Below are 13579 nucleotides of genomic sequence, written 5' to 3' on the forward strand. Positions count from 1 at the left end.
AAGATGGATGAGATGATTGTGATGGTGGCATGAACAGCTTGAGAGGCAGTATGAATCGGATGGCAAAAGATTTGAGGCTCATGCTTGAGGGTGTACGAAAAGACAGAGAGGGAAGATAGTATTTTGCCTAGGTATGATAATGCAGAGCTATAGAGAAGAGCATCAATAATGATAGCGGTTAGTGGTTGGAAGGGAATCAATCGTTCGATGCTGTTGGCACACTCTCTCTCAATGAGTCTTTGAACTCCCTGGAGGTGTCACATAATAATAGTAATAATAGTATAATAGCCAGAATGTGTTGAAAGAGAGACTTGTATTACACAGATCATTGGAGGGCATTTGTGGACAGAAAGGAACCGTACACAAGAGATGCTTGCATTTGAATGAAGAAGGACATAGGCATCTGGAGAGAATGTTGATCTCTGAACAAGTCATTGTGTCAATACAGGAAAATTAGAATTATCAGGGGTGGATGGTAGCAGAGATGGCCTCTTGGGGAGAAGGGAAGAACAGATCATGTAATGCTGAATCCAGTTGAGTGAGGAGAGGATAATGATAGATATAGAAATAGTGACACTGCCTTGATTCTTTATACTAATGCCAAGAGTATCCAGAATAAAGGGGAGATGAATTAGTGATGCTGATAGCATAAGGCTATTAAAAGATTATTGGGATCTCCAAGACATGGTTAATGGAAGATGATATACAGACAAGAATGTAGTAGTAGGGCATAGCATTTTTCGACATGATAGAAATATTTATTGAAGTGTTGCTATAAACCAGGGAGTATAGAAGGTGAAGAGCAGGAGATGTTTAGGCAGTTGAGCTTGATGAGTGTCAGCAGACTACTGAAAATATTATACAGATATAAAATTTAGGGAAAAAGAAGAATCAGAAGACCAAGAAAGAGATGGCATGAGACTGGAACAGGCCACTTGGCCTAATATCAATGTTAAGAAGAAAAAGAAGAAGAAGACCTTTGAGTGCAAAAAGAATGATTGTTATGGGAAATTTTAACTACAGCAGTATAAATTGGGAGAAGAAACTACATGTAGTAGTAAGATAGTGTAATTCCTGGAATTATTGAGGGACTGATTATAACTGAAACGGTATCTATGCCCCTCCCCCATCTTCCCCCCCAGCTGAAGAGAGTGATTATGTGGTTTTGACTTAAAAGATTAAGATTAATAGACATGCAGGAGTATCAAAGAGTCTGGTGACAGTATCATTGACAAAGATTGAACAGTAATGTCACAGTACCAAACTATATGAAACTCTATTTGTAACCATCCTATTTCGTAATACTCCCAGATATACAACTATCTATCAGACAGCCAATCACTAATCCTCTAACCAGATTCAAATTCATATATTGCAACTTAAAAATCAACTTGTCATGTGGCACCCTGTCAAATGCCTCTACATAAATGATATTGCCTTCACCTGCCCAGTTCTGTATATGATATCTTACTAATTTCTCCAAAATTTTAACAATTACAGAAGCAATACAAACAGGTCTATAGTATAATAAATCTAGTTTAATCCTTTATACAAGTGTAAGCAAACAAAGTTTGCACCTGAAATATCTTCAGGACTAAGGCAACTTGTGATAAAGGTGGACCAAGCTCTCGTCACTCGTTGTCTCAGTGTCTTCCATAATGCAAAGCACATCTCCTTGCAGACATGTATAATGCTATGCATTAAGGGAAGGGCCACTATCCAGACTGGTTTCCCTGTTTAAGTGCAGGGTAACCTATCCAAAAACTCGTGAGATCCCTCGGATCACCCAATAATGAGCGATCTGCAGGATCAAAAATTCAGAAACTCAGCATTGTTCCCCTCAATAACATTGAGTTCTTCTCAGTGGCAGGGTGAGCCTGCCACTGAGAAGAACTGTGAAAACCGGTTGGCTCTACACCGTGGCAAGCTCCCCCACCACCCAGCAGAGCCGCTCATTTACACATGTGAGGGGTAACAGCAACAGCCGTGCCCCAGTTAAATTCACAGGCTACAGAATTGCCATTCATTATCTCCCCCCCCCCCCCTACACACACACTCAGGCCCTGGGTGACAGCATTGCCATTCATCACCCAAGCTTCCAACCGGTTTCGACCTTTACTGAGGTCTCGTCAGTAGGAGCCAGACCCAGAAGTGGAGAAGTCATATTTACCTATACGAGTTACCAAAAGGTGTTGGAAGTTTATATCACTTGGTTAGACTATAATAAATTTAGTTTAATCCTTTATCCAAGTGTAAGCAACAAAGTTTGTGGCTGATAGGCATGCAAACTTTGTAATGCCAGTCTCCTCTCATATTCTAATTTTTCTCTCCTTACAATACTAGTCACTTTATTCCTATATTTAGACCTATATTCCTCATGCGATTGTTCCATATCTCTCTTTCTCTTTGTGTGTCTTCCATAATCTATTTTTTTTTCCTGCAATTCCACTTTTATTTCTCTTGTCATCCATTTGACTGTAAATTGTTTTATCTTCTTCCCTTGAGGTAAACATAGGCACAATCTGCCATTGCTGTCAACAATTTTTTCTTATGTATCTCTGATACTCCTCAGCCATAGCCAAGTTAGCCAGTCTTGGGTGTGGACAGCAGGAGTTTTCCCCCAGTTTATCCTGGGGTTTTTCTCCCACAAAGCAGGCAAACAGGCCCCCGTGAACACACACTTTGACAGACATGGGATACTACTGGGAATAAGGAGCAACCAACCTATTATGCAGGATTATCGGTTACAGAAGCTTACGTGGTAAAATGTGAAAGCATAACATATGATGACGACGATGATCTCCGATACATTAATGACCCCTCTTCCTTCCTTCCTCCAAGTCAGTACGACATGGTTACTCTCATCAACTGGGGACAAGTCCTAAAGCTGGATGAGATTTCTACACGTATACCAACCTCTAAATTAGAAATTTTTATTTAATACTGCATTACAATATCAAATATAGTATAGTAGATATAGTATTATTATACTACTAATAATACTATATCTACAACATACCACATATTCACCAGATAGTCCTTTAACTGACTCAGATTTGGCAGAAGAGGACTTTGCTCCCAGATCTGTTTTTCTAACATATCCCATACATTCTCAATGGGGTTCAGATCCAGGCTTTGTGGTGGCCAGGGAAGAAGGCAAAAGTCTATTGTGCTCACTGAACCACTGCTAAACAAGTCTTGTGCAACAGAGAGAATCACTGTGGTCCATTAAACAACCATTACCTGCTTGATAAAAAGTAAACATTGCAGGGTGGACTTGATCAGCAACAATATTCAGATATTCCTTGGAGGACACCTGCCCATCCGTGTACCTCATTCTGTACCAACAGAAGATAACCTATCCTATTACATTACCTTTAGAACTTCGAGTTGTATTTTCAAAGCACTGCTTCATGGGGTTCCTGCCAAAACTCTCTGCCTACCATCTGTACAAAACAAGGAGTACTGTGACTTGTCAGATAACATGACTTTCTTCCAGTCTTTTGGTGTTCCTGAAACCACTGGAGATGAACTTTCCCATTCTTTGCAGAAATCAGTGGTTTTCATATAGGCATGCAACTTCCAATACCAATCCTCTTCAACTTCCTGCACATAGTTCAGTGAGAGGAACAGCCTTCATTAAATGCTTTGGTCCATTGCTGCACACAGGAAGCTCCGCTTTCTCGGATGACAGCATTGATGACAGACTGTCTCAGCACCACAGTTATGCCTCTTAGACAAGCAGCGTGGATTGTTTTTCCACTGAATAAACACCCAGGATCTCTCACCTTTCTGAGAAATCCATGAGCTCTGCTGTTTTCAAGATCATGGCTCCAGCTAGACAAGCACACAGAATAAGCCTTGATTGAACTCCAAAAGATCTTTTGTTTTTCCCATTGTGGTCAACACTATTAATGATAACTAACCAACAACATTCTTAAATAGTTGCTTAGAACATGTGGTGATGCATGTGACCAAATATTTTGCATATATGCTGCACAAGTGATGTTAATGTACATCAGCACCTTCTTCTTACCCTTTTTTCATCCACTGCAGGACATAAGTCTCTCCCAACCTCTTCCATTTTTTCTCCTCTTTTGTCTCTGGCCACCCTTTCACTCCCCTCCATATCTGGATATCATCTTTCCATCTTTTTCTCTGCTATCCCCCTCTTCCTTTTCCCCCTCTCTTAGTTGCCATTCCATTATTAATCTTGTCCACCTTTCGTATCTCATTCCTCCTATATGACCAGCATATCTCCATTTCATTTTTTATCACTTCTATCATATCTCATTCTCCTGTTTGTTTTCTTATTTCTTCATTCTTAAATTTATCCTATTTAGTAATTTTCAGCATTCTTCTTTTCAATTTTCTCTGTGCTATCCTCAGATCTTAACATTGTTTCTCTGTTATGCTCCATGTTTCACTACCATATGTAAACATTGGTGTCACACAGTTGTTGAATATTTTCCTTTTTAAACACAAAGGTAGTTCTCCTATTATATGTTCTTTAAAGGCTCTATTACCTTGAATGATTCTTCTGTTGATTTTTTTATTTTGTCTTTCTTTAAAACTTACTGTTTATCCAAGGTAAATATCACATATTCATCTACTTGATCTAGCTCTTTTCTGCCTAGTTATTTTGTTCTCTTTGTGAAATTATTCTATAGAACACATAGAATTGTGTTCTATGTGAGGGGAGCAGTGAAATTTATGAACTTAGGAGCGAAGATACAGGAAGCAAGGTTGAGATGGTTTGGTCATGTGATGAGGAGGGAGAACGAATATGTGGGAAGAAGGGTCATGCAGATGGATGTGCAAGGAAGGAGGAAGTGTGGGCGGCCAAAGAAGAGATGGAGGGAGCTGAGGATAAAGAACTTGGATGTGGTGACAGCCCAAGACAGGAGGATGTGGAGGAGACTCATCATCAACAGTGACCCCACTTAAGTGGGAGAAGCTGCTGCTGCAGAAGAAGAAGAAGTTATTTTGTTCTCTTCATATTATTTTGTCATATACTTTGCTTTTTCCAATATTCATTTTAAGTCCCATTTTTATGCTTTCCCACCACAGTTCATTTGTCATACATTGTAGTTCTTCACTCTTTGCAATGAGTACTATGTCATTGGCAAATCTTACGATGATTGAAGTGCTTCTTCCCATTTATATTAATTTCTTTTGCTTCCCAATTTAGTTTTTTAAATATTTCTTCCAATGTTGCACTGAATAGCCTGGGTGAAAGTGAATCTCCGTCTTATTACTATCTGTATTCGGAATGGTTTTCCTGTGTTTTCTAGTTTCGTTGTTGCTGTTGCTTTTCATATGGTTTATTTATTAGCCTAATATATTTCTTTACTATACAGTAAAACCCCAAAGTTAGGTGATAGGTGGGACCAACAAAAAGCATGTAAGTCGAATTCGCGTAACTTGGGGTATAATTTTGCAATTTATATATACAAACATACAATTGGGACCAAAGCTTTACAAAAACACCTATATTTTTTAAGAAATATAATCATAATTGTAGTTTTTCGTACATAAAAAAAGAAAGTTATTTCAATGTCGATGGTTTCATAAAATCTAATAGATTCATCTGATGGCATAATGTCTTTTCTTGTGACGCAAAATTTCTTCATAGCAAGCTAATGATTTTTTTATTCCTTGCCTTGCGGCTACAATTCGTTCCTCGTTAGAATCTATGTCCTCCAAAATCTGTAAATCTTTCTTTTATGATTGTTATTACTGTGGATTCCTGTAGATAGAACTTCTTTGCTAGCTCACAAATTTTCATTCTGCCTTCAAAATCCTTAATAATGTTGAGTTTTGTTCCCAAAGTCAATGCTTTTCTTTTCTTGCTAGCTGTAGAAGAATCGGACTTGCTTCTTTTAGATGACATTATTTTTTATGTGATAAAATTTTTATTAAGAACATAATATTAAACAATCGCAAGGTTTGTAGACTATAAAAATCGTGTATGAATGGAGACTGCGTGAAACACGTCAGTGCTTGTTCACAGCACGTGCGACATTGGCGAATGCGGCCGGCGCCTGAAAGATACGACTAGTGGTGAGGCGTGAAGCGGGACGGGAATATGTACATATAAGAAACCGCGTAACTCCAGATTCGCGTAAGTCGGGGTATGACTGTATTCTGTTTTTCCAAGGCTTCTATCAATTCATATTTAAATATGGAGTCAAAAGATGAAGGTCTATTTGGTATTAATTTCAATTAACTAGTTTATACGAGGGTGGTCTGAAAAGTTCTCGACCACAGATGGTAACACTATCGGCAAGATTATTTTTTCTAAGTTAGTACATCTGTCATAAGCATCCATGTGAAACTGCAAGTTATTCTATGAAGTAGTTTGTTTTATACAGCTGTCTGTATCCCTTGAAATGGATAAATTTCATGCAATTATAAAATACTTTGTAAAAGAAGGTTTATGCCAAAAGAAATTCATTCGAAGTTCATAAACGTTTATGGGCACTCTTCTCCTTCATTTTTGACAATTAAGAAATGGGTGGCCGAGTTTAAACATGGCCGTACCAGCCTTGATGATCCACATGAAGGATGTCCAAAAAGTGTAACAACACCATAAATCATTGATCAAGTGCACGATATGGTATTGGATGACTGGCAAGTCAAAGTGTGTGAAATTGCTGAGACTATAGGCATTTCAAAAAAACGTGTAGGATATATTTTGAATGAAGAATTGCATATGAAAAAGCTTTGCGCAAGATGGGTGCCGCGCTTGCTCACAGCAGATCAAAAAACACTTGCATGAAAATCTCTGAACAGTGCTTGAAGCGTTTTAACAAGAATAAAAGCGATTTTGTGTGTTGATTTATTACTATGGATGAGAACTGGATTCACCATTACACACCAGAATCCAAACAGCAGTCAAAACAGTGGATGGACAGAAGAGGGTTGTTCAGCGCCAAAGAAGACAAAGTTGGTTCCATCAGCAGGAAAGGTATTGGCATTGGTGTTTTGGGATGCTAAAGGCATTTTGTTTATTAATTATCTTGAAAAGGGTAAAACAATAACTGGGGAATATTATTCTGCTGTTTTAACCAAACTAGATGAAAAAATTTGTGAGAAAAGACCTGGTTTGCAGAAGAAAGAAATTATCTTTCATGAGGACAATGCACCTGTCCAAAAAGGTGTTTTGGCAATTGGAAAAATTAAGGGATCTGCACTATGAATTGTTGGAACATCCACCCTGCACTCTAGATTTGGCTCCTTCTGAGTTCTATCTCTAGGTGACTGCAGCTGTAGAGGGTATTTTGCAGATCGTACTGAGAACAACTACAGGGACAGGATAATGGCACTGGAGCATCGCTGGAATAAATGTATTAATCTTACGGGAGATTATGTTGAAAAAGAAAAATAATTTTGAAATTATAAATTCGTTTTTTCATTGTTAGGCCGAGAGGCAACTCATTGCCTAAGAGTAGTGTGTAAGATGAGCTCCAAATAAGTTATTCTTGAAATAATTAATTGCATATGAGTGATTGTTTGAGTAACAGCTGCTATTAAAGTTGTGCGTTATTAGTATTATTAGTGTGTGGGATATTTTGCCCAAACTTAATTACAAGTTCGTTGTTATTAGACCTTAGAGTAGTAACCAGCAGAGGAAAGTTGGTGGAAGCTTGGTCATTACATAACTTTAACTTGGACTTCAGTCATTTCGTGAAGTGCGAGGTGTGCTACATATATTCTTTTGATTACATAGATGATTTGTAAACATTTAAGGCTGATGGAAGGAGGGTATGTGTGAAGTGCGAGTTAAACGAGGATTTGATCAGTGTTAACATGAATTTGATGACAGAAAGTGCTAGTAGTGAGAATGTTGTGGGAAGAATGAGGCCTTGTTTGAAAGCGAAGCATGGTTTGAAAGGCAAAAAACTGTTAAAAAAATCATTGAAAAAGAAGATGAGTGATTTGAAAATCATAATGGCTGGTACAAAGAACAAACACAAGGTGAATGTGGCAGAAAGCAACAAAATTGAGAGAATGAAAGAAACTGGAAATAGCATGTGGAAATGTTCGAAAGTTGGAAAAATCGAAAGAACGAATGAATCCAGAAATAGTGTGAAGCAAGGTTTGAAAGTGGGAAAAATTGAAAGAATGAATGATAGCAAAACTTGGATGCATGGACCGAAAGTATGGAAACTCAAAAGGATGAATGAGAGTGAAAGTGTGAAGAGGGAGTCAAGAGTTCGAAAATTAGAAATATTGAATGATAGAGAGAATGTGACGCGAGATTCGAAAGTCGAATTGGGTTGGATGAGGCAAGAGATGAAATGGATGCAGAGTGAAATTAAGAAAATTCGGGTGAAAATGATTAAAACAAATAGAGTAAGTATGAAAGAGTTAACGAAAGACAAGCGAGTGGCGTTGTATAGCGATTCCACTATTAAAGGTGTGCTGGATGAGAGGATGCACAAGGTATGTTTTCCAGGTGGTAAAATGAGTAGAGTGATTGAGGCATTGGATATGAGGAGGGAGCAAGCAAAGTAGTTGATGGCTTTAATAGGTATGAATGACTTGACAGAGGACAAAGAGCATGTCAGAATGGATATCAGGTGGCTGCTTAGACGGATAAAAGAGAATAGTGTGAGAGGAAGGGTAGTAAGCGTGTTGCTTAGGTATGACTGTGGTGAGATGAGGCAGAGAGCAAGGATTATGAATGATAAGTTAGCTGAAATGTGTGAGGAGAAGGGAGTACAATTTGTTACTGTGTGGAATGAGTTTGAAGGATGAAGTGAACTGTATGGGAACGATGGACTGCATTTGAGTGGTTATGGTGTGAGTCACATGGAGAGAATGCTGCTGGAAGATAGAGAAGTGAGTACAGAGAATGAATCAGATCAAGTAGGAAGTGATGTGGAAGAGCATAAGAGTAACAGGAGAAACTGAACAAGTGGTTATGAATGAGGAAGTGAGTGGCAGGAGTACGGAAAATGAGGGAATGGGTATGCAAGATGAACAGGGAAACGGGCAGGCTCAGGGTGGACAGGGGTACATAACGTGAGAAAGATGGATGCACCAAGAGGATGTGAAAGCATGTGTAGACAGGAAAGGAATGGGATGACCTGGGATCAAGAGGAAACAATTGGAATCGAAGAGGGTTCTGAAATGAATAAGCAGAAAGGGAAATGGCCCCAGTCAAGCATGGAGAGATCACATCGAATGAGTGGTATCAGTGGAATTAGCTGTAGTTCCAGGAATGAGCTGTTGTGTGTGTATACAAATGCTAGAAATGTAAGAAACAAGGCAGATGAAATGGTTGCATTAACTGAGTCTGTTCACCCAAAAATTGTTGGAATAAATGAGACATGGTTAGATGAGGACGACATCCACAGGAATAGAGATGGAAGGGTATGATGTGTTTCGTGAGGATAGAAGGGATAAATAGGAAGGGGGGAGTGCTATTGATGATAGAGAAAGAGTTATGTCCATACAAAGTAGAGATGCAAGAACGAAATAGTGCCAGTGGTTTTGAGGCAGTATGGTGTGAGATAGAGGTGAATGGAATGAAATACTTGGTTGGATGTTGTTATAGACCACGTAATGTGGATGGTAGTGGCTATGAAATGTATAATCAAATTAGCCAAGCAAATAAGAAAAGAGTGATCATTATGGGCAATTTTTAATTATGGCAATATAGACTAGAATTATGAGATAGCAAATGGAAGTATAGAAAATAAGTTTCTTGAGTTTTTGAGGGATAACTATCTCAAATGGTATGTAACAGAGGGGACAAAAGGATTGAGGGTCTTGAATTTGGTCATCTCATCAGAGGATGTAATTATAAATTAGGTATCAAATGACCCACCAATTGGTGAGAGTGACCATGAGATGTTACCGGGTGTAACACCTCATGGTCACTCTGTAAGAAAAGAGTATACGTGGAACTACAAGGGTGGGGGAGTGATTATGAAGAGCTCAGGAGACAGCTTGCAGGCATTGCATGGAATGAGGAGTTAGCTGGAAAAGAGATCAATGCAGCTTGGGAGATTTTCAAAAACTATCTAGTACATGCAATGTCTAAATGTATTCCAAGGGTGAGAAGGTTAAACAAGATAGGTGTGAAATGGATGAATAAAGAGATTAAGCATGCAATACAGAGAAAAAGGGCATTATGGAGGTAGCATAAGAGAATTGGAAATAACCAATTCCATGAGGACTACAAAGACCAGGCAAGGCGGGTGAGTTGGTTGGTGAGGGTAGCTAAAAGTGAGGTATGAACAGCAGTTAGCTAATGAAGCCAAAAAAGAATCCTAAGGAGTTCTTTCGATATGTAGCCAGAAAAAGAAAGAATGATTATGGAAGGATGACACTGATTGGAGAACATGGTATAAAGACAGCTTTTGCAGAAGGTGTGGTGGAGATACTTAATCAGCAGTTCATAAAGGTCTTTCAATCTTGTGAATGTGACTTCATGGAGAGATTGAGAGCAGTTGATGATGGGGAGGAGAGACTGACTGTATGTGAACAAGAGGTGTATGGGAAGTTGAGCAAACTAGATGTAAATAAGGCTGTGGGACTTGATAATATATCACCACGTATTCTGAAGGAATGTGCCAGGGAATTGACATCTGCCTTGACATATTTTTCTAATACGAGTCTTGCACTGAGTCAAGTTCCTAAAGAGTGGAAGGAGGGCAACACTGTGCCATTCCATAAAGGAGGCGATAGAACGCAAGCATCAAACTATAGGCCTATCTGTGTGTCAGGTGTTGTAGTTAGGTTGTTGGAGAAGCTGGTGAGAACTAGGATCCAGAATTAGGTTGACAACAATGGTATTATCTTTGATATACAGCATAGATTTGCTAAAGGGAGGTCATGTTTTAGTAATCTACTTACTTATTACAGTAAGGTGACTGCTTCCATGGATGGACAGAGGAAAAGGATACACAGTAATATACTTAAATTTTGCAAAGGCTTTTGATAGATTACCGCATGATAAGTTGATGGTCAAACTAGAGCAGATGAGGTTGGATATTAGATTGGTGCACTGGATTGGAGACTTCCTATCTGATAGGTATCAACAAGTTGTGCATGGGGGAGTGATATCCAGGAAAAGGAAAGTTACTAGTGGTGTGTCTCAGGGATCTGTTTTGGGGCCATTGCTGTTTAACTTGTATATTAATGATACATGTGAAGATTTGGATGGAGATATTCAGTTGTTTGCAGATGATGCAATGTTGGGATGAACCATGAAGAGTAGGGAAGATTTTGTGGCCTCACAAGAAGACTTGAATAAATTGAGTGATTGGCACAGGAATGGGGATGTGAGTTCAATGTTGCAAAATGTAAGATTTTAAAATTTGGAAAACAAAAATGGGATGCAGAATTTATACTTGGTGAGGATAGAGTGAGGTCAGAGGTAGAGGAAATAGGAGATCTGGGGGTGGTAGTGGATAAAAATCTGAAATTTAGGGGACACAGCCAAAATTGTGAAGACAACACAAAGGCTTCTGGGAATGATAAAGAGGACACTGACTTGTAGAAGTAGGGAGATTCTTGTTCCATTGTATAAGGCTTTGATTAGGCCACACATGGACTATTGTGCCCAGATTTGGTCACCTGGTTTTTAGAAGGATGAAGAGATGCTGGAAAAGGGGCTAGAGGCAACTCACTAAGGTAGTTTTTAACCTCTGGAATGTCGAGTATGAGGAAACATTGAGAAGATTCAACTTGCAGTCTGGTGGACAGGAGGAATAGGAGAGATATGATGGCATAAGATGGAGTTAGTAAGGGGCTGTTATAGGATCAATGCTGAAGAGTTTCTACAAAAAACAGTGGGAGATCAGGGGAGAACCAGAGACAATCCCTGGAAACTGTATAAAGAGGGTGTGAGTAGGGGAGTGAGAAGTAGGTTTTTTTCATGCAGAGTTGTGAATGATTGGAATGCCTTGCCTGAGAGTGTGGTTCTACAGAGAATTTGAGTGTGTTTAAAGCAAGGTATGATGAGCTGTGTGTATGATAAAAGGACCTCCCAGATGAGTCTTTGACTCCATGGGGTCTTGGATAATAATAACTGCTCATACTACCCTTGTAGTATGAATAATGTCTATTGTAAAAATATTTTTCTAAAAAACCAGCATGCTCTACTGGTTGAGCTTCATCCAACTTTATCATTAATGTATTTAGCAATATTTTTGAAAACCGTTTATATACTTGTGATAATAGGCTTCTTTGTCTGTAATTACTTATTTCTTCATTATTGCCTTTTTTGTGGATTGGTACCATAATTGCATTTTTTCACTGTTCAAGGTTTTTTCCTTGTTTGATAATGTCATTAAATAACAAATTCAGTTGCTTCTGTAATGTCCTTCTCCTGCCTTTAGATGTTTAGTCAATATTCCATCATTACCTGGGCTTTTGTTAAATTTCATTTCTGCAATTACTTTCTCCACTTCTTCCACCATTATTTCTGGTATCATCTCAGTTTCTTCATTTTCAGAGGGTCTAAGATAGATATCTTCATACATCTTGATATAAAAGTCTTCACATATTTTCATCATTTCATTTCTTTCATACTTGATCTCCTTATTTTTAAGACAAGTAATGCAGTTCTTTCCCTTATTGCATCTTCTGCTACAGTTACTACCAGGGGTGTATATTCAATGTGTCCTAGGTGTGCAAACACCCACAGAATAGCAATTTCACGAATATTATATTTTTGCATTTATTCCTGTTAAAGACTTCTCTAATGGTTTTGTGTGATTCCTAAAGTTAAACACAATACAGTAATGCTCATGAAAAGGAGATATATCAGCCCCGGTGTAAGGTTATAAATACGGACACCATTGAGCCCTTTAACCAGATGTGCTGATGGTGCAGTGTGTCAAATTCTTAGCATTCCAGTGGTTTTAAATGTCCAGAAGGTGAGGTAGGGTGTGCACTGAGACCACCCTCGTAGTTTGCAGATGATGCAAAGTTGGGACGAACCATGAAGTGTAGGAAAGATATTGTGGCCTTACAACATCTTCCCTACTAAAATGAGCACCCAGAAGTCGTTAGTGGTTGTGATTGGTTATTGTGTAAAGCAATCCAATTGAACGTTGTCATTTGTCGCTGTTTTTGTTTTCTGAGTTTCCTCTGTTTTGCATGCATGAAGTGCGAACTGACTTATTTAGGACACCAATATAGACAAGTTTTTAATATATATTTAGAATTTTCTATAAATAATTTTTTTGCCCATATTTACAATGGGAAACAATATTGCCAATGTACTGAATGGCCTGTTTTCTGACAGAGCGTTCATGGATTGTATGATTATAGCTGAAGGAGGATGAAACATGTATAAATAAGTAAGTAAAATGAGTTATTTCAGGCTTTCTTTGGTTCAATATAGAAAAATAACTCTAGTATTTCTTTCTTTAAAGGTTACATGGTTGTCAGCATTCATATTTAAGAATTTACGGAGACACAACACGTGTTGTGTCTCCATAAATTCTTAACTATGAACTCTAGTATTTTCCAATGATAATCTAATCTCACCACGAAGCGTAAACTCTTTGTGCTTCTCACATAAACGGTGTATGTGACACATAGCTATTGGTCATTT

At 38.4% G+C, this 13579-nt stretch overlaps 1 protein-coding gene across 1 annotated transcript in view; it reads right to left on the minus strand.

The window, feature by feature from the left end:
* The window catches only part of LOC150097856 (uncharacterized), a 195857-nt gene extending 183357 nt beyond the window's left edge, over nucleotides 1-12500 (minus strand). Inside the window, exon 1 of the mRNA XM_090406611.1 lies at nucleotides 12383-12500. Coding sequence (XP_090262737.1) covers nucleotides 12383-12500 — 118 coding nt within the window. The remainder of the gene's footprint in view (nucleotides 1-12382) is intronic.
* Between the last annotated feature and the right edge of the window lie 1079 nt (nucleotides 12501-13579).

Source organism: Typopeltis vanoorti, chromosome 16 (genome assembly GCF_054136105.1).
Source record: "Typopeltis vanoorti isolate ZY-2024b chromosome 16, IOZ_Tvanoo_1.0, whole genome shotgun sequence".
NCBI classification, from domain to species: domain Eukaryota; kingdom Metazoa; phylum Arthropoda; class Arachnida; order Uropygi; family Thelyphonidae; genus Typopeltis; species Typopeltis vanoorti.